Genomic DNA, 23,015 nt, shown 5'->3' on the forward strand with positions numbered 1-23,015 from the left:
CATTTTAATAAATGTTCAAGGTTTTTAAAATCATGTGCACAGCAATTACAGGATAGCAGTCGTTAGCAATTAAAATCTTAGGTCTCAGGCTCCCTCCAACAGTGCTAATAAAATATGTGGAAGGTCACACAAGTAACAACAAAATGAGAATCTAAACACAAAGTAGAGCAAGTTAAGATAATCGGTGTGAGATTGTGGCTGCAGACTTGCCTTTGGGTAGTGATACTCCAAGGTGGCGGGGTACGGCGTTCCTGTGAAGAAGGGAACTTCCATCTTTGGCACCAGCGTGTCATTAATGGTCATGTAGGCCAGACGCAGCCCGTCTGGAGACCACCAGTGGGCTATGTGAGTCTGCAGGATCTCCTCTGTAAAAACAAAACAAACAGATTCTGAGTTTCTTTCTATTTTAATTGTTGTTTAAATGCATTGGAGAGTGCCCAGATTAAGCCCCTTTGATGGTTTTTTTCATCTCTCCATCAAATCTTGTATTGATTATGTGTATATTAATCTGTAATATTTTTATATACGTGTAAACCAACAAACTAAACTAACTATATAACACATGCATTGTGAAGCATGCATGAAACCGAAGACCAGAATACAAATTTCTGAAATTTCCAAAAACCAGATTAACTTTGGAAACTGTCCAAAAGTTATTCTAGAAATACATGTTAAATCCATGTAAAAATCCAATAAGAAATGTAATGTTTGCCTCCTGAAAGATAAAAGTATTTGGCTACAACACCACATCCCTAAAAGGCTTCACATAAAAGGTTTTCAATGCTCTATCTGCAGCTTCTCTGTTAGCTGGTGTTTATGTAATTATTATATTCTGACACTGATAAAGACATTTCCAGTATGTCCCCATTTCAACAGACACTAGTTTAATATTTGTAGCATCTGTGATTTATGGCCCATTCCCTATGGTGAGGAAAAACAAACCAATTACTCTTACATGTTGACAGTTTAAATACTTGAGCTTTCCTGATTACAGTTTCCTTTATTTAGCAGTTTCCTGATGAGTGACTTTCATCCAGCAGGGGGCAGAAGAGCTCTATCAAAAGCACTTACAGTACACATTCTAGTGTACCTATATGTGGAGATCTAAACAACAGCCTTTCTTGGTAAAAATGCCCAGCTCAAACTTTTGAGGACGAGGACTTTGTAATTTCATTGTTGATTTCAACGTGCTATAACAATGTTTTTTTTTCACATCGTGAATGCACAGGAAGTGTGTTGTAACAGGGGCAGATTGAGGACACAAAACTTCAGTGTTGAATTCTCAACATTTGAATTGAGTTCTCACTCTAAGGCCGACTTGTGTGTTGCAGTGCAGTAGGACGTTCAAGGCCTGTGCCCACAGAACATTAGTCAACACAATTTCCTCTATAACCCAGGAGGAGCACAACATATATTTTATTCATTATTTCATGAAGGTCGGAGCATTAAATAAGATTCCTGGCATTTAACATCAATGTATACGTACTGTATCTGCAATTCATACAAGACAAAAAGATGAATATTTCCTGTAACGGTTTTATGTTTTTTGTCCTCCCACACTATCAGTGTTGAGTGCTGTGGATCGGCTGTGAGGTCGATGTGTCTGGTGCATGCGATGGGTCTTCTGTGCATGACAATAACTGTTGTCAGAGGCAAACACACAGCTGTCTAAACCTCCATCTGCAATAGGAAAGGGCTTTGGAAAGGGCAAATGCACAGACTGAAACCCACAGAAATAAGTATACATGCAAATGTTAACTCCTGTAATATTCTTGTAAAAAATGATCTCCCAAACCCACTGCTCTACAGGAAAACATTAAAAGTTGTCTCAACTTCAATCCCATGACTTCCCTATCTTTAATTTCTTAATCAAAGATAGAGCTTACGTTTGTTGATGCGTTATTATGACAACTGAGGTATAATTATTAACTCTAACCAACATCAAAGCCTCACAGAAAATTATTTTTTGGAATTTTTTGTGTCAAACCCCACAGGACTGTATTTCAAATTTGAGTTAGGATCCCAATGTTTCAGAAAATTGGATGTAATAGTGCAGCCATAGAAGCGGCACATTATCTCTGAGTATTTCAACATTATTTGCATGATATACTGCAACTCCAATGACTGCAACAAGCAGATTCTAAATATATATGGCACATTCATGTGTAAAAGTTTAAAAGTGGAAATTTAAAGTTTGAGTTTTAGAGGCTTAGAGGGCACTAAATGGGATTTTTGTTCAGCCTTTCTGTGATGGGAGCATTTGCAGCTCACAAAAATGTTTTGTATCTCTCACTCAAGGTTGAGGACTGGAGAACACTAAATACCAGAGAAAAACAAGGCAGCCTCACCTTGAGCCACATTCAGACAATTTTTTCCACACCTATCTCACCTGAATAATACAGTACCACTGTGTTGTAAAAGATGAAAGCTATGTGATCTCTGCTTTTGTGAAACAGTCTGTTATCTGCTGACAAATCAATCAAAACATAGCTAGACAAATCTTTCTTTAGTATTGAAAATGGATTACTTCTTTCATGTCGTGTTCTGTGTCCACAACAAAGAAATAATCCCATTAACGAAAAACCAATTAGAGCTGACCCTGAAGCAATTCATGCACTATAATAGAATTTATCTCATAGTAACTGGCCTTTCGCAATTAAATTATACAATTACACTGCAATCATTATCCAAATCCATTCTCTGAATAAATTCAAAATTAATAATTATAACCATGCCGGAAACAGAAGTCTTGACTTAAACCTATACATTTTATTATCAATGAATGCACAGTGGGAAACCTTGTCTCAAACATGGCAGCGCATCTGTAAACAAAGCCATATTCAAGTGGTATCTAATTGCAATGTCTGTCTCAATTATGCAGTAATCAGAAAATGCCTCATATTAAAGTATGCTGGCTTTTAAACATCTGCTGAGTGAGGCTGCAGCACTGCAGACATGAATTAATTAAAACTGCCTGAAAACAAAGACAGACTATGGGAAGTCTAGCGAAGGAGGGGCAATGAAATGTATCCAGCTGTGCTCTTTCAAATGGAAGTATGCACACAAACACACAAACATGCCTCTGGGTAGGGGCAGGTGTCACAACATTGGATCAAAATGCGCTTCTAATTTAGGTAGTTTAAAACATTATATGTCCTAAAGTTTGTGAACACCCCTGTTGTTCATGGTTTGGTCTCCGTAGATCCAATTAAAGAGCCTGTAATCAATATCTTCATTTTACCAATGCACCACATGGCTACTTGTATATGAAAGGGGTTGCTTGTAGTAACAAACCCACCGTTATCACCCAATTCTATATTTCCCCAAACAGCAGACAGACAAAGATGGCGACTAGCTGGTGAACATAGTGGAGCATTTAGCAGTGAATATTAGTAGACAAAACACGACTTCAAATGAATGGTAATGCTAACACATTTGCTATATCAACTTAAGAGGTGATAATATACTAGTGAAGTAACACAAACTACAAATTATGATATTTTAGACAACAGTTTGGAAAAGGCTTTTACTTTTCAATGTAACAATGCCTTTAAGCAAAGCGCGGCCTGCAAAGATGGTTTTCATGTTTGGTGCGGAAGAACTTGAATGGCATTCACAGAACCCCGACCTCAACCGCATCCAACACCAGTAACGGCGACCAGGTCTCATCACCCAACATCAGCGTCTGACCCCCTAATGCTCTTGTGACTAAATATTAGCAAATACATATGAGGTTCCAAAATCTTGAGGAAAGTCTTCCAAGGAGAGTGAAAGGGTAAGATAATAGCATGTTAATGGCCATGGTTTTTGTAATGATATATTCATATCATATACAAGTGCAATCACATACAAGGTGTCCACATACTTTTGGCCATGTAATGTATTTTTAGACATGCTTAAGTTCTGTCAATTCTGAAAGTGACAGAAATCCCTACTCTGTCTTTGAACTTTGGAGAAAGTCCACTATTTGCTAAATGGAAATAAGGGGACGTAATCTCATCCTGTGCTTTGTTGTGTTTTGCTGAAACTGTGTTTGCAGTTGTCTTCAGGGGCGCCATATAGGGGGGAAAAGTTAGGACAATTCCAAGGGCCCATGACTGACAGGGGCCCCAAAAAATAGGTAAAAACTAATTTAAAATTATTAAACCATCATCATTCAGTATATATATTTCAAATATAATAATAAAATTAATGATCTCTTTGTTTTTACTTGTTTTTGGCAGTAAAAGTTAAATATCCCCATTTACCAAAAAGTAAACATCCATATAGACCAACCACCCCCCTGTATCTGCATGAAATGGTTTGGTCCTGCCGTAGCGCACTCAGTGACGGTGTTTAGTTGCAGTCAGTAGATACGCCAGAACTACAGTGACCACAGTGTTGCCAAGTAACGTTAAATCAAAATCTGGTTTTCAAAAAAGGAAAGAGAGAAAAGAGAGAGAGGAAAGACAAAGGAAAGGGTGTCAAACTGTAACCCAGTTTTTCACCAAGAAAGGTGGGTAGCCTAAAGTCTGTGAGTGGTATTAACCTGTTGGCTTAATGTCCATAGTGAAATAAGCTAGCTAGCTACAGACTAGTGTTAGCCTACATTTAATAACCATTTAATCAGTGCAGGGAAACGTTTAGCAAGTTATTCATATTAAATCATTGTCCCTACCCCTTTTAAGAGACTTAACAACAGATGAGTCAGCAGCACCCCAGTCTCCCCCTAACTGAGCCCCTCCCTGTCCCAGTGAAGAAGGTGACCAACATTGTGTTCAATGACATGCCAGTTAGCATCATTGCAGGGAGTCTGTGGGGATTTCTCTGTCTTTCATTAATAATCATAATAATAATTAATTTTATTAAGAGAATTTTCCATTTTGTCAAATTCTAGTACTAGTATTGAACTACAATAAGCAAGACAGTTGCAAGCTTTTAATTAGAGTTATGTAAAGCTTTTGATGGGACAGTTAGGTCCTAGAGATGTGGTGACAACAGCTGCACAGAGGGGGCCCAATTTGATTTTTTTGTCATGGGGCCCAAAATTCCTGGCGGCGCCCCTGGTTGTCTTACCCTCATACAGCCAGTCAGCAAGGCCATTGAAGACGACTCCCTCTTTACCAGTGGAAATCAGGCGGATTGCTCGGCTATCTACTGTTGCTCTGTAGTAAATGTTGTTTTCAAATATGAAGATCTGGACAGAGAAAAGCAGAACCATCATTAGTATCTGTTCTGATCGTTACTGTATCGCTGTATGTAGCCTAGAATTTGTATGTGTATTAAATACAGTCTATGGTGTATTACTGTAATGCTAGGCTGTGGTGCAAAGCTGGTACTACTTTTTCTATCTTTCTATCCAACCACTTTATCTTAATCCAGATAGAAACACCCACTCAATGACACTTACAAGCTAATACATTGTCAGACAACACCTGCCTTAAGCACTTTATTAACGGATATTTGCCTAAATACAGTTTGAGCTAGATTCCTCTCCAAAGCAGTATGGAATTCTTTCTGTTGCTAATCAAGGAGCTGGAGCTGTCTGAGGCCCCACAGGCACATACACACATATTTTTTTCCCCGTGTTTATTGAGACATTATGCTGTCTCCTGAGGGTGGGCAATGGCTGAGCTAAACTGCAGGATAGACTGCTGATTTAAGCAGCAATAATGGCATTGCCTGAAGGAATTGAGACATACCGCGGGCAGATGCGTGTGTGACACTTAAAACCCTCTGTCAATCCACTTCAGTGTTTTCGCTTCTTCGTCTGGTGCCAGCATAAGGGAGATGAATGTGGGATTGATTGATAGCTGAAGCACAGGCCGTGTTGGTGTGACTGGGCTGTCAGCTGAAACCTCTTCAGTTAAATCTAAGCCTCAAATCGCCAGCACAAGAGTCAAAAAAAGACATGGCTCCTTTTGCTCTGATCTGTTGCTGTCAAAGATTTATACTGTGGGATCAACATTTGAGGAAAACTGATCAATGCAGGACTGTGTAAAGCAAAAGAAGCCGGTGGTTGGCAAAAGTTGCATACAGTAATTCTCATTCTTCATTATTATGAATTATGGTTAGGGTGAGGGTAAGGGTTACGGTTAGGCATTTAGTTGTGATGGTTATGGTTAGGGTAAGGGGCTAGGGAATGCATTATGTCAATGACAGGTCCCCACAAAGATAGTGAAATGCACTATGTATGTGTGTGTGTGTGTGTGTGTGTGTGTGTGTGTGTGTGTGTGTGTGTGTGTGTGTGACGACCCAGCCTTGCTGATTGCTCTGTCACGGTAGAGTAATTGCTTGTGGGTTAATAGGGGAAGTATAGCAGGATTCATCTCCCTGCTCCTCTCACTACATCTGATGCATCACTGCACACAGCCATACTGCCACAAACATCTTTATGTGAATCTTTATGTTATGAAGCACTTGATTAAAAATCACTCCAATTCTGATAAACTTAGAAAATCATTATATGCAGAAATAGTGCATAAAAAGGAAATATGTGCAACTTCGCCAGGTCAGACAGTGACAAAAGACAAAAGCTCATTTAATTTTTTTCTCGGCTGTTCATTTAATCAAACCCAGAGCTACAGTAACAGGATTGCAAAACAATCAGGTACACTATTACCATATGCAAATTAATCTTTTTCCCTCAGCAGGCAAAGTCTCATCGCACACTTGAAATGTTAATATTTTCTCACAGCAATGTATCTGTGATTTAAAGCAAATGATACGAGCAATTATGGAAGAAGAGAGAGCTTTGAAGTAATAGCTAATGAAACATGTGGTCTGTTGTCTAATCACCGCAATTCAAACTGAAATAAATTTAAAGTCAGCGAGGTAAAAAAAAAAGTCTTGCAGGAGGCAAGAGAATAAAACTAAAGATTAGCAGGTGCTTGGGTCAATGGCACTTTTCAGCTCATCAAAGGATAAGTCTGTCATTCTCATAATTTTTTCTTGTCAACAAATCACATGAAAAGACCAAAAGTAACAATGTTTTAGTTGTCTCTCCTTACTTTATCTGATAAGAATCTGAGGCATTCAGTTCAAAGCCCATTGGTTTCTACAGAAGATGTAAATCTAGAAACGTGTCACAAATACATGATTTCATTTTTTAAAAAGGCTTGAAACAGCAAGGCACTGTAACTTTTAGCCAATGCCACAAAAAGGTGTACGTTTTAAATCTGTTTGGGGACTATTTTCAGCTGCGGATTAATACACATTTGGTGCACTAGTGCATCCTAATGGAGGAGCATGCCAGCCAGTGTGATGGTGTGGCTCGATGTATTTTAATAGTTTTTGAACAACAATGGAAATTAATGGAATGGAAGCACATAGGACTAAGATACATCAAGCTTTGGCTACACAGACAATGTGTAGCTACACAGTATAAAGTTATTGGTGGTTTAAACACCAATCAATTACAATAAGAACAGAACAACACATATAATAGGCTATGCATTTTCTTTTACTGTTTTACTGCATGAAATAAAACTGTTTTTTGATCTGAGTCAATAATAGTAATACATTTTGTTGACCCACCCATCGACCCCAACCCACTGCCTTTCAGATATTGTGACTCTACACTTACTCCTTTGCTTGCGAATGGGCAATGGGCATTTGCTAAAGCAACAGCTGCCGTCTCTCACTCCCAAATTGACTGACATGTCCTTTGATACATATACACTAGACCAGCGGTTCCCAACCTTTTTTCCTTGGCGCCCCCCCCCCACTCATGTCTAAGAAAAGCTGAGCACCCCCCCCCCCCTGAAACTGAAGTTGAGGTAACTCTCAAGATAGAGCCTTACTTTCTTTTTTGATACAGAGGAGTTATCAGCACTTTTACGTTTCTCCGCCATGTTTCATTCATAAAATAGTGATGCCGTGGCGGCAGGAAAAACGAGGATGATAGCAGCTAGCAGCTGACCTGATGACAGCAAGGGTCAGAGGTTAAGAGGTCCCGGAGGTTTGGCCTACTAAGTAGCCTGCCTACAATTTTAAGCGAGAACAAAAATATATAGTTTTCATACAGACTTTTGTATACATTATATATTCTAGTGTATTATCATAATTTGTTTAACATGTGCAAATATTTTTTTTTTACCTCAACCTCAAACCAGATAAAGACTTGTGCCCCCCCTGTGATCTTTGCCGCCCCCCTGAGGGATGCCTGGACCCCAGGTTGGGAAACAACTGCACTAGACAACAAATCGGTTATTCATGTTTTCTGATGCAGTTAGGAGTTTGTTTGCATCTAAAAGGTTATAAACACAAAAGTGAAACATCTTCACGTTCACTTATAATAAGTCGGAAATTTGCTTTTTTTTCATCTCTGAATCACAGCTCATGTGAACACACAGTGCTCTCCATGGTCATTAAACACTTTAAATTATGTTTAACTGAATTTACAGAAAAATTTACCACTCTACTGCTACTGTTGAATATTATCTTTTAACACATTTTCCTGTGCAGCTTGTGAATGCAGCCAGGGATGAAAGTTTGAAAATAAACAAAAAGAGATGTGTTGAATCCAAGTTCAGGCTTTATTCTTTAACTATTTCAGCTCTCATTAAGCTTTTCAAAGGTACTTTTTAAAACTTACTCCTTGTGTCATAGAGGCAATGAAAAAGCAATGAATGGAAATGCCAAATAGAACTGTAATGAATTCCAAAATGAAGACACTAATTTTGTTTGCCCAATTGGACAAACTATCTCCAATCAACTGATGCATTTTATAAAATCTGTCCCCAAATGTGGACGGACGGACGGACGGACACACACACAGACACACAGACACACACACACACACACACACACACACACACAGCAACCCCAGACTGTCCAAGCCCCGGGTTGTGCCACCTAGACGCCATCTGCCACTGTGCCTCTCACCAGCTCATGTGTTGTCATGAAGTTGTGAAAGTAAAAATGATTTGGCTTCACATAGACATTGATGGAGGCCAAAGCAAGGAGAGTTCACCTTGAAAGTCCTAAGCGTGGTCATTACAATGCACATAAACCTCTTGTTGCCACAACATTTGACTGATACTACTACTGTGATAAACCATTCATCACTACTGTGCCTCCTCTGCGATGCCAGGCCGATTCTGACAGATTTCCATTAAGGTGCCAGTATTCACAAAGTGTAATCTCAAGGGTCCGGCCTCCTTACCAGCTGCTGGCCTCGGGGTCCCCATCCAGCAAACTGCAGGACAGCTTCATGCACTTCAGGGGGATTCAGAGGCCACGTTTCCCTGTGGAGACAACACATTAAAAAACCAATACAGTGTTTGTCTGTATGAACACTAGATGCCCATTGAACAGTGTGTATCTCAATACAAATGCACAGTTAGAGCAAGGAAGTTTTTTTTTTTTTTTGGCTTGTTCCCTCACTGTAGGCTTCATCAATCATCCACATTTCTTTTTTAGAACAAGCTGACTTTGCTTGGCTCGCTACAAATACAGAGTGGGGAAATAAGCAGACATAGATGGATGAGAGGCTAAAAACAGGCCAGGCTGAACACGGTGCACAAAACTGAATGGAACTTAAATGCATTCCCACAAAGGTAGCGAAAGCAGGTAAATAAGGCTGATGCAGTGGACTGCCTACATGAGGTCAAGCTCGGGGCAGATTAGTGTCCAGTCACAGATCTATGAGAGGAAGACAGAAAAGGGACCAAAAGGCAACAGACAATAAAAGGAAGACACAACAAAAGTAGGTCTTACTGTGTCACAAGGCTGTAAATAATGTACTTGGCCACATAGGAGTGTTGGTAGATCTGCAGAGACAAACGACCTCACAGTTAAAGAAGGACAGCTTCTGGAAGAAATGTGATGGTGTGAACTACTCTGAGGGTTTCTCACCGGTTTCACTTCAAAGGCGAACAACACATGTTGCATGTCTGGAGACACTTGGTACCTGGCGGCTCTGGATCTGTCCTGGATGGGTTCAAAGCACATTCGCAGTAAGTAACACATTCACTACAGCAGCAGTAGAGAGAATACTTAACTGCTCTTCATGTAAACGGAAAAAGTAAGATGGAGTAAGATGATACTCACAAACAACTGGTTCAGCACAATAACAGTTCTCTCCTTTGTGTCAACTTTAAGTTTGACAACATCCCCTTCCCTTGTACGATACAGCAGCTCATTGTCTGTAAATAAAAGTCAACTATCAGGGAGGGACATGGAAGAAACTGTACCAGCATATAGTTTTTTACTTTCAGATTACTATATATGGTCTTGTCCTCCTCTTTAACCTTTATCAATAATCTTAAGTATGCCAAATTGCTATTAAACTTACAATGTAACGCTTTTTATTTTGTATTTTATTTAAATTTTATTTAGGAATTAATTAATTGATAATTTAATTATTACTTTTTACTTTTATTACTTCTATTATTGTTTGCATTTCGTTATCTTTCAAATGTCTGACATGTAAGAGCAGGCCTCTTTTTAAGGTTGGACAACTCTCAGTGCCTCAACTAGATAAGAATACATTTGCTGGAAGTTATTCAAAAAAATGAATAAAGATATTGCTTTTGATATGGCAAACAGTTTCTTATTGACCCAACCTGAGACATATAGAGCAACATTAGCTATACATGTGAGTCATGTTTCTGTCCACCTGATGGGTGTACTGTATGTCCTCTGACTGGCCAATATCTGACTCTTTAGCTGTTAAATGCTCCGCAATATTCACCAGCTAGTCACTAATGTTGCTGATGCTGGGCAGGTAGCGTGTAGTTGTTTCTTAGCATTTTCACTGAAAACAGTCATAACAAATTACACAAATTCCTGCTGTTATGTGCAATGGTGGATAATTTTGCAAACTGCTAGGTATATCTTAAAGCCTCACTTCCATTGTCAAAACATCTCCTGTTGAAAAAGTGTATGGTATGTGCAGGCTATAGCATTCAGCACAGCGCGTCTTTCTCCGTTGACTGCTATAATGCTGTTGTCCTTGTCAATCCTGCTCTGTAGAAAAGTCTCCTCTTTTATGTGAAGACCCCAATAAATGCCAGAATTGCTTTCTCTGGTTACCTTCGCAATAAAAAAGCCAGTGTTTTGAGAGATTTAACACTGCTGTGCATATGTGTATATGTGTTACATGTTTTATGTGTTCTATATGTGGTGTTGTGCTATGGGAAGAAGATGTGTGGAAATGATTATCCCTATGGGACAATAAAGACTCTATCTATGCATTTGAAGCTTGTCCTCAGGTGGCATTAAACTCTCCGGAACACAAACACTCTCTTTTTAAATTTATTTTCCTCATCAGATAGAATTTTATAATTGAAAGATTTCTGCAGAAATATTTCAAATCTGTTGTCTTGTGATCAAACAAACATCTAAAAAGAAAATGGCAAAAGAAATGCACAACAAATGGGATAGCTGACGTGACATGACACCCTAGCCAAATAAATTTGGGAATGTGAAAATGTCAGTGCATACTGGGTCCAGGATGGGAAATATAATCACGCCAAATCAATTTCATTTGATTTGAGCTTGGAATCATAAAGAGACATGATGGTGACTCAGTTGCCAAAGATGGTGCTTTAGTTTCCTCAATGTAGATTTTCATGAGTAGATTTAGCCACAGATATTTCTTGTTATTACCTTGTTTTCATTGTTGGATGATATTATATTGTTTTATATCTCAAAAATATAAATGTGTCAGACAGACAGCAGAAGTTCTTTGTTTTAGAGATCACCCTGAAGGTTGATTTCCTTTGTCTTTGGATCGGAGTCTGTGTGAGAAACTCAGAGGTGAGTCCAAAGACTACTGAGGCAAGCGGTGATCAAAGAGCAACAGAGATCAATTACGCACTGCTGTGAAAGAGGTCTACAAAATATTGATGAGGACTACTAAAGTGTGAGGTTTTCCCATTGGGTTTCTTATCAGTAGGTCATTAGCACCAAATGTGAGTCGATTGCATTAAGTTAACTGACAAGATGCAATGTCACACAAATTGATTGCCGGGGTTTTGTCAGGTGCTAAGGACGTTTTAATCTTGGTCGTGAATGAAGGACACAGAAACACAGGAACCTAACTAATTATACGTTAATGGGCCGGTAATGTAAGTAATTAGGGGAACAGTCTGAACAGCAGAACAAAAGGACAGATGTAAGGTTGCAATGTGTCTGTCACACAAGTGGGAGATGTGAGTTTGCATACGTGCAGGTGTTAATGTGAATATAGGCCTATTTATAGATACAGCTGCATTCAAATGCATACATACAAGTCACCAGGTGTGTTCATGCATAAGCTGTCTGTACATGGCTGTCGTGAGAGATGTTGAAGCAGTTCTTACTGGTCCGTTCTGTTGTTTCGTCTTCAAAGACAAGACAATCTTTTTATAATGGTAACTAACACTGATGATCAGAATAACCATTACAATGCATATTTAAAAGCACTTTTATACAGTATGAACTGGGTCTATAATGTTTAGTGCTTCGAGGGAAATTGATAAAACATAATCGATTGATTTAGACCAGAGGGGAGTGTTGACACCTCCGATATTTAATATTTGATCTATAGTCTTAAATTTATTATGTGTTTTATCAGATTTCAGATGAGCATCTATGTACCTTGTCAATAAACACCAGAATCTGATAGTGTTAAAGAATCCTTAGTTCATTTTTTACCTTGAAAACAGTTATTTGACAACAAATTCCTAACTCTAGGTTCACTTAATAGTTTTTTCCCGGGGCCTTAACTAGCTACTCTATTCACCGAAGGAAGACTGTGAGATGTTGTTCAAAGCTTCCAAAAAAAGCTATCGGGTGGAACTTGGGTAAAGATTTTTTTGTAAAGTAAGAAATATCAATACTCAAATGACTATAAAGTGACAAAAAGTGAGTGGCTAACAAAGTCTGCTTTGTAAAAGTAAACTATGAGAACCCCAAACCAATCTCTATGTCAAATCCAGAAGTTAAAAGACCTATATGTACACCTTTCCACACAAAAGTTATGATACTTTATGTAACTGCTTGAGTGGTCCCCTTTCCTCACCCGTATGACAACCAGACTTTTAAAATATATAGTTATTTATTTTCTTTAATAAGTAATAAGGATACAAAAACAATACTTGTATTAAAGAGTGCTATTAATTAGAAGTAGTAGTTGCTGTTTTACTACCAACACAGAATGCCACTGTTTCAGACTGTTGCACAGTGCACAAAAAAAAAAATCCAAAAAGTATTCACCTAAGAACTTTTCCTTTCGAACACCAGCTATACTCCTTACACAGAGAGAGGCCACAGCAGAGCTGCTCTACTGTACAGTACATCTGTTCAAGTTAGACCATCTTACTGTACGCCTAGTACACCACATGCACAATTTATAGTGCATACAACATGAGCTTGAACACTGCAGCATGTGTTTGCCATGGAAATAGAAAGAGCTGTTATGACCTGTAATATTTTCTATATGTTGATGGAAACTGAGGTTTATTGGCTTCCCTGCAGAGAAACATTTGTTATGTGATTTCAGTAAGACTGAAGACAAAGTTAATTTTATATTTTATTGCTCATTTTCATCCATAAAGCTCCACTGTTAAATATTCCAAACTACTACAAACTCTTCTCTCATTTCAATCTTACACAGTACAATACACAATCCGATGACTACATCTCCTTAGATATCCCATATGTACATATCAATCGTAGCAGAACTAGTTTTGATTGTATGAACTGCAAACTGCCCTTTTAGATTATTTCATTCCTCTCAGAGACTTTAAAGCTTTACTATCTGATGTTTATTCTTGCAATTTACTTTATTAATCAGCCTATATTTTATGCTTGATAGTTGGTTTACGGACTATAAATGTTTCTTGTTCTCTCAATAAAAACTACCTGATAGAATACACTTAGTGATATGTTGTTATTGGGAATGAGAATATTTGATTGCCCATTTGTATTTCTAGTGTTTCAAAATAGAGAAAAAAAACACTGCTCACCCAGTATAAGGTGCTGAAGCTACAAACTATAAAACTAATTGGAAAAAAGCATCAGCACACTGAAGTCTGTGCAAAAGTCTTGTTTAATTAAGCAAGCTTTGGTCAGAGACCTTCTTCAAGGCAAAAACAGGTAGCAACTGAATGTAGCACTATTTCTAGAGTTTAGAAAGGAGATAACGTTATTTGTTTGCAATATATGTACTGTAATAAGTTATGTTCTGTTCTGACAAATGTTTAATTTTTGGGGTCTATATAGGCACTTGTATGTGCACGACACAATAAACTACTATATGGACAAATCAAGACAGTGGGTCAGATTTTAATACAGACGGTATATTCTGAATCATGGACAACAACGATGCCTGTCATAATGTGTCTGGATTTGTTTCGAGTTTTGACACGAGAGGCAGATGCTGAATGCCAAACTGTTCACTCACCGCTGAGCCATTTGGCATCTGGATCATGGATGTGAAGGTCTGGACCAAAAACATCCTCTATAGTCACTTTCTTCTTAAGGGCGAGGCTGTCATCTTCACCTGTCAAGTTAAACACCAGAAGATAAACAAACATGAGTGAATTGAATGTGACGTACAGCAGCTCACATGTATAGCTGTAAATGTCTGGATGTGGAGCTTCTTGAAGTAAACTTCAAATGGCCCTTGAGTCTTGTGAGATTAATTAGCATTTCAAGCAACTGAGTTTGCTAGTTTCAGAGGAAAAACTGAAGCAAACCCTTTGACTTTTTCGTCAGCGTACTGCTTTGCTCAGGGAGCCTCATACCAGAGACTGTCATCATCTCACTATATTATACTCTTCTTGTCTCTCAAGATAGCACCTGCAACAACAATTCCCCACTATAGATAGAACAATTTAGAACAAGGTAAAAACAAGAAAGAGGCCCCTGGTATTGCACTATTGATCTGAGAGCATCAGTTCACATCTGCCTGCTTTGTTTTTCAGCAGCGGGGGAGACAACTTCTTCCATCCCCAAAACTCCAAATGAGATCTGAAGCTGACAGCTGAACTGTAGGTGGAGCAGACAACAGGGGTACACAAGTGAGTTAGTGAGGATATGGGAAAAGAGAGTGTGTGTTACTGCACAAAATAGTATGTTGACAGATTCTTCAGCAGGCTACACGTTGTGACTGAGCGGCGAGATCTGAGTGTGTAAATACCATGTCAGACATTGTAAAGTGTTTATCGCCTTGAAACATCGAAGAAATCCTGGCAAGAAGCTGCAAAGTGAGAGGAGAAAGCTCATTTCTAACACGAGGCAAATGGTATCTCTGATGCTGTGCCAATCTGAATGGTTGCTCAAATGGCTGGAGCTATTACTGCATAATCATCTCCATTTAACATGCCTGAATGGGAAAATTACACATTAAAAGGCCCATTAGCTAGTGAGGCGGTGACCCCGCCCCTGTGTAAAACCGGTACACAATTATAAACTGAAGAAAACATATCATCTGTAAAACCTTGCCCCCTGATACAAGGTTATCAAATAAAATAGCTGCCTGTGCTGAGAGAAAAAGCAGAAGAAGAGATAAAAGAGGTTTCGGGCCCTATTTTGCACCCGGCGCAGCGCAGCACAAAGCCCAAGGCAAGTGTCTTTGCTAGTTTAAGGCCGACAGAGTTGTCAATTTCCCATCCAGCACCCATATCGTTTAAATAGCAAATGCACCTGCGCCCATCTTTGCGCCCATGGGCATGCTGGTCTTACAGGGAGGTATGTTCAGGTGAATTCTTGGCGTATTGCTATCTTGGGGCAGCAGGAAGTGATCGCGCCATTGACCAACAAAAACCTGGTCTAAAGTCAATAGTGCAGCATTTCATTGTTATTTTAACAGCTAATTAGTAAAATACGCCTAGGCTTATGCACAGCCCGTGCACACTATGCTTGTTACACACACACAGGGAAGCGCAGCAGCACACAAACATGCAAAAGATTACAAATAAAAATATTACGGTGCAAATCATACTATCATAATAGCAATGCGACAAGGTATAAACACGCCTGGCTTTCAAAGGGAATGGGAGATGACACTGATTGGTTTATTGCATGTTACGCCCAAAACTCACCTATGAATTAATGAAGACACTAAGTACAACCCTTTTGAACCATGCGCCTGGTGCACGGACCCTTTTTTCTGCTGTCCTGGTATGTTAGCAGGAAATCTAAAGAAATCTTCACAAATGTAGTTGTGGCAACAGTTGTGGCCGGAGGCATTATGTTTTTGGATTGTCTGTCCGTACGTGTGATCCATTCTTGTGAACACGATATCTCAGGAACGCCTTGAGGACATTTGTTCAAATTTGGCACAAACATCTACTTGGACTCAAGGATGAACTGATTACATTTGGGTGGTCAAAGGTCAAGGTAACTGTGACCTCACAAAACACGTTGTGGGCCATAAATCAAGAATTCATACACTAGTTATGACAAGATCTCACACAAATGTCTAATAGGATAAAATGATTTAGTGGGGAAGTTATACCCAAAAGGTCAAAGGTCAACTTTACCGTGACATCATAATGTTCTGCAAAAACACTTTTTTGGCCATTATTCAACACCATAACGCATGAACAAAAGGAGAGATTGTGGCTATATTTTACATTTGGTCAGATACTGAATTGGTGACGCTAATCTTGGGTGCCTATCTTGAAACTGTGGTGACTGTAGAGATCTTCTATGCTGCCGCTTTTAAGATGTGTGTGAAGCATCCACATTTCTTCAAAAACTACATTTAATACCTTTTTATTAAAGTCTTCACTCAAACATATTATATAAGTCAGGACAGGCATGGATGTAAACTGCAACTTCACTAGTTGGCGGAGGCATACAACCTTGAGGTGGTAGTTCTACTTTTTAGTAAGTTATTTCTCTGCAAGATTGTGAAATAGGGTATTATTCAACATTTTAGCCATTTTCTCTAATATGCACAATCGAACATCTGGCCAATTGTATCCAATAATTTTCACATCTGTATTTTAATACATCCATCCATCCATCACATGGATTTCAAATTTTTAAAAAAAAATTTCAATTAAAATAATAAGCTAAGAAGATTGTTGCAGATTATTGGCAAGATATCTGTGGTTTCTGAGTTTCATCTGTGGTGTGAAATGTTTTGCTGTTCTCAATTTAAAGCCAGGGCTGTGTGTAGAATATATATGTATACTGAGGCAGGGAAAAGTAAGTGTGAGGGAGTGAATATTGAGTGTGTTGTTACCTTTGCCAAGGAAATGTTTGTTTGTGTTCGGATTTCAATGAAATTCAGTGAAATGTCCATATGGATCCAGGATTTCTTTCATGCAAGATCGCAAAACAGGGCATTTTCCGATGAATATAAAATGCTAACTTTGGCACACTGCATTCTGCAAACCTATTGCCAAACAAGGCCTTCGATGATTTTGGATGATTTAGCAAAACCCTAGCTTACGTTCAGTGACAACATTTTTACATGAAATGCACACACATTTAATTTAATTTAATTTTCGCTTTCCATAATATCTACACATGCCAACTACAGTATGGTTAAGGTTAAGGAAAGATTATTATTGTGGCAAACAAACTTCAGTCTCTTGCATGAAAGTCAGACGTCGGATGTCTATGCATCACCCAGACCTCCTATTCCTTACATTTTGCCGTGCTACATAAAGGACACACATTTGATGTAAATTGTGGGGTGCAAAATTGTTCAGTATGACAGAATTTCCATAATACCGGGCTGTTACTTTCATGCAGATCCAGATACAAATTTTCTAAGCATTATCTCCTAATAAAACAGTCAGTTAAGAGGATTGTGCATCCTTGGTGGCGTGTGTGTGTGTGTGTGTGTGTGTGTGTGTGTGTGTGTGTATTGTACATACGAGGGGTCAGCAGGATGACGGAGGTGACAATCAGGGAACAGATGATGAGGATGACCAGCAGGGCGATGGCTATTCCTTTCCAGTTCCTCTGTGGCGGAGCATTGCCCACCAGGTCCTGAAAAACAATATTAAACATTACATTACATTGCAGCACACACAAAAGAGCAAAAATATAAACTTTTAAGCATTTAGGTAACAGATACAATGATTTGTCACCATAGGCTGGATCTACTGATGAAACTGGGTTTTATTTCACAATGGACACACAGCGTTTCAGAGATGATCTTATCATACACAAGGCAGATGTATTTTGTACTGTCACAGTTGGAGCCAGAGATTGGCCAGAGGACAGCTCATTCTCTGTCAAACAGATGCTGACAGCTCAGCCACTTGTGTGCAGTAACACTGCATCCACCAGCTGCTCCCCGCTGCTCGAACACAAAGAGTCCCTGCAGCTTTGCCTGATAGCTGTAGAGGAGCTACAACTTCAATGCAGACACAGCATGCAAAATAATGAGCTGCTCTCCTCACAGAGCCCAGCAGATGGTAGATGGCTAATCAGCGCTGTCCGAAACACATATACTGCAAAAATCCACAGGACATACAAAACATTTTAAGTGCGGGAGGCAGCAATCAGGTGGCCTCTGAACACCGATACTCCGACACACAGATCTTAAACTATTTTGATCTAGAAGCCCATTTTTGGGGGTTTTCCTGTGTGATTTAACAGATGGGCTTTGTACAAAAACACACTATCATCCACTCCTTGACATACTGTGTCCATTAAAAAGCAACAGGAACAGGCTGTTTTCTGAAATAACTAGATCTAAGGTAACCTCATGAACTCCAGAAACTCCATCCAGACTGTTGAAGGGCTAAGGTCAGAAATCAGAGTTTCTTGTTAATGATCTCTGGCTATGCGCATGCACAGACATACACATATGCACATTAATCACTCTAGTCACAGTAAGTGAGGAAAGTGAGCAGCTCCAGCCACCCGTATCAGTCCAGCTGTTGATATCCTTGTTACCAATTAGACCAGCATGAATACAGCATGAACCAGCTCAGTGAACCATCCGCAAGTTAATGAGGGGTGTGTGCATACACGTGAGAGTAAAACAGAAGGCTTGACTCTCAAGCAGAGATGATGCTTTTTATATCTTTCAAGACTTTAAATTAATACAATAAAAGTTACTTTCCATTGAAATGTTTAAAGCATACTGTACCTGTGTGTGTTTGTGTGCATTTACACTGCCTGTGCACCAACTGTCTCTGCACAGTTTGTCTTACAGTGAAGCAAATCAATATTGAAGGCAGTGAGTACACAGAAGAAGCAAAAACACCAGGCACGCCAATACGCTGAGTTATTGCTGCAGAGGTAAGGGTTTTCACGATAAGGTGTATACTGGATTCATAAGATATTAATGTCCCTGAAAGACATGCTGTTGAAGTTACCTTTGATGTCAACGATCACTTCAGACCTCTGACCCGAGCCAGATATAAAACAATATGAGGCTTTGATACGCATGCAGATAACGGCCTTGTTTCTGCATCTGCTTACTTGTTTTTCTGTATATCTGCACTGAAAATAGCAAAGCATTTAGTGCAGGCAGGGGATTTGAATGCAGCCAAGTCCGGTATCCTGTTGAGTGTGGCCTGTACCTGATGGAGAGGTACCAGATTTCTAAATGTGACAGCTGGATCTACGCCATATAACAGAGGAAAAGTGTCCCTCAGCATAATATTTCCAGACACTTTGATGCCAGCCTGGGAGGCGTCTGAGTACATATTTAGTTCCAGTCATTTTTTTCCACCCACAACAAATTCAGCATGCTCATTGTACTTTAGCACGAGATACAATCATTTCAGACTACTTTTTGAATCTTAAATACATCTCCCACAGGTCCTGTGGGCTAATTCAGGCTCATTCATGTAGGATGCAGACGACTTGACGAGCAGAAGCAGCTTCCCTCCAGTGCTTGGCATTTCTGTAAACAGACACCCAATTATTCAATCCGAGGTCAGAGAGCTTTTCCGCAATTCAAATCGATAGACAATCAAATACTGTTGGACATTTGCCTTTTTCACTGTAAAGTCCTCATTAAAACAGCATTCAGTTGAAATGGATACGGCCATTAACCTTCACTGTCAATAATCCTTGGATACATAACACAGACTTGAGAAAGATGTGATCGATGTTAATCGTACGTCCTGTGACAAGCTGAGCGGTGGTCAACAGAGCTGTCAGGACTGGCCCTGCTATTTAAACCACCCATTTAATTTACAAAAGTTAGAGTACAACATTAAAACGACGCATCAGGAGTTTTTTTTAGGAAAAAGAATTCACTGATATTCAGATATGTTTATTACCTTATTTGACTAATTTCATTTCTGGTGTTACATGAAGATGTTTCCAAATGTTTCCAAAAGAAGTCACAGTTCAAAATATAAGGGGAAACTGTCCTGTAGGTTACACTGCTTAATCTCCAAGAGAGTTTTGAGAATAGTTTCCATATACAAGCAAAATGGCTGCAGATTACTTTCTCCATTGACCCTTTCTCTGCTAAATCTGACTGTTTGAAACCCCCATTAGTGGCAGATAGAGGTGGTTGAACTGTCTGGGGGTCAGTGTATGAAGTAGTTCGTACGACGTGTTGTCCGATCATGTCTGAAATCAAAAGCTGTTCTGAACAGCCTCACTGGAGGGAGGCCATCATGGAAAGGGGGGAGACACAATATAGTTTAAATGGGGATAATGGGGCACATTCTCTTCTCAAAGGCATTCTGTGTTCACATTTAAAGTAACAAAAAAAGAGAGCTGGAGAGAGAAGATCAAACTGTTACATTATGGTTACCACTATGTACTTGCTATTGTTCCAGTCAAACAAATCAGCACCAACCATTTCCCATGGTATGCTTGGAAATTCAGTTAGCAGTGGTGTTTCTCTGTGGTTCTGTCGTTCTTTTGCAAACATGTAAGCACACCAAGATCCCCAGCATGCAGAAAGTAAGGATAACACGATCCGGTTTTGCTAAATTTGTCAGGCCTTTAATACAGTACTACGTGTGAAACACAATGACAATCAGGAAGTCTGAGAATAGCACACATGGTAATGTGATGAATAAAGCCTCCATTTTGTTGTAGCCTATCTCTGTTCAATGTTGTTGAAGCATAGAGTCCTGGTTTTGTTGTGTCATCCTCTTGTTTCTGGAGCATTTCAGCTCTCAGTCCATACAACCCGGTATCAGCTGACTATTGTTTGTACCCTGGGACTGTAAAGTGCCAAACTTGGTGTTTGGCTCAATTCTCATTTGATACTGTTGGGAATTTCTAGGTCCACATGTTCTTTGCACTTTCTCAACAACTGTCTTCTATATTATGTGAGGTTTTTTTGCCTAAATGATTAAACATCCTCAGAAGCCTTTTCACCCCACTCACATCAGTGGGATCCTGCATGTTGGTGACAGCTCTCACCTCGTCGATGATCCGTACCAGAAACTTGACAGAGGTTTTTGGAGAATTCACACATTCACCTTCCAGCGTCACACCTGCTTGTTCCAGCCGTTTTAAAACTGCCATCAATTGTCCTGAGCCTTTCTGAGTCTCTGCATGGTGAGATCTGGCAAACTACTCCGTCTTGGCTTTCCTGTAGCTCAGACATTCTCTTTTGGAAATGTTTTGATGCAGCGGAGGTGCCAAAGCAGTCTGTTAAAGCAATATCTTCCAAATGGAGTAATGAATATGGTAAGCAGACTCATTTGTGAAGGGGATTTGCCAAAATGGCAAATTTGCATCCAGTTTTTTTTATTTATTTTTTTTGAACACACAACATACAGAACAAACAAATACAATCAAACAAGAACCAAAACCCTCACCCACCCCCCACCCCCTGCAGTCTCGAGGAAAACAAAACAAACCAATATACAAGAAAACAAAAATCACACCTTGCCTAGTCGCTCTCTTCTAATTCTTGTGGTGTTGAGGTCACCAGGACCGATACCTGCGCTGCTGCATTTCTCCATAGGTCTATAGTCGATGACTTGGCTTTGTTAATCCTTGCTGTAGAGAGCTCAAGCATAACTATGTCTAGGAAGTACGCCAACCACTGTTTTATACAAAGCGAGTGGGGGGGAGCCAGCGTTGAGCTATTATATTTTTGGTTGTGGTTGAGCCGGCTAGCCAAATTTTCTTCTGTCTCTCAAGCAGGTGTAATTTAGTGTCGTCCAGGAGTCCAATATGTCCTATGGCATATGTTGAAGTGGATCTGCTGGTGATTTGGTTTCTTGGAACAGTGAGAAATGTCCCAAACTGTCTCCCAATTAATTACGTTCCCCCTCAGGGCTATTTGCATCCAGTTTTGAGAAGACTTTGGCACCCTCAAGTTGTCCAAGAGTGTGCTCCACTGATGGAAGCACGTGTCTCTCTCTTTTGACTGAGTCTGTTAGGAGCCTCCACTTTGGAAATCACTCCAAGCTCTTCCATGCAGGCCATAGTTCTCTCTTGACTTTTTGTAGGAGAGGTAATGAGCCATATCTAGGAGTTGATAGACAAAATGGCTTGGCTTTAGCTCAATTTAATAATCCCCTTTCAATTTACCAATGCCATTGAATAGTTTTGGAAACTGCTGTTTCACAGACTCTATGGAGTTCAGGGACAAGGTCTCCACTCTTGCTACTAATCCAGACAATTGCTGAACGGCTGAATGATGCTTTTGTACACAACATACACACATTTCACCACAATTCTGCTGAATGGATTCACTGTAGCTATGAAGTTTAATCTTTATAGGCTTCAACTTTGGCTCGATACCTTTTTGGCAACACAGTTACATTTGCTCCTGTATCTACTTTGAGCTCCCCAGTCATGGTCATACAGTGAAAATACTGTCAATGTTTGTGTCAACTAATATTTATGGATAATTTGCTGTACTTTAAAACACATGCAATTCAAACAGAAGACTCACTGATTCTAAAAAGAGATGAATGCAAAGCAAGAACAAAATAACTGTAGAAATGGTGTGTTGTGTGTGTTAGTATGTGCAAGGGTGGAATAAGTACTCAGACCTTTTGCTTAAGTAAAAGTACCAATACAACAGTGTAGAAATACTCTGTTACTAAACGTCCTGCATTCAAGATTTTACTTGAATAGAATTTCAAAGGTATTAGCAGTATAATGTACTTACCAAAAGTAAAAGCACTCCTTATGCAGAA

General features: G+C 39.4%; 1 protein-coding gene across 2 annotated transcripts in view; it reads right to left on the reverse strand.

The window, feature by feature from the left end:
• Positions 1-23,015, reverse strand: part of LOC144526981 (A-type potassium channel modulatory protein DPP6-like) — a 73,773-nt gene that overhangs the window by 11,647 nt on the left and 39,111 nt on the right. For both annotated transcript variants that reach the window (XM_078264758.1, XM_078264759.1), the window contains exons 2-9: positions 17,805-17,919; positions 14,372-14,470; positions 10,033-10,127; positions 9,838-9,912; positions 9,700-9,752; positions 9,146-9,227; positions 5,056-5,176; positions 211-365 (exon numbers count right to left, since the gene is read on the reverse strand). In XM_078264758.1, coding sequence (XP_078120884.1) covers positions 211-365; positions 5,056-5,176; positions 9,146-9,227; positions 9,700-9,752; positions 9,838-9,912; positions 10,033-10,127; positions 14,372-14,470; positions 17,805-17,919 — 795 coding nt within the window. The remainder of the gene's footprint in view (positions 1-210; positions 366-5,055; positions 5,177-9,145; positions 9,228-9,699; positions 9,753-9,837; positions 9,913-10,032; positions 10,128-14,371; positions 14,471-17,804; positions 17,920-23,015) is intronic.

This window comes from Sander vitreus, chromosome 12 (genome assembly GCF_031162955.1).
Source record: "Sander vitreus isolate 19-12246 chromosome 12, sanVit1, whole genome shotgun sequence".
NCBI lineage: Eukaryota > Metazoa > Chordata > Actinopteri > Perciformes > Percidae > Sander > Sander vitreus.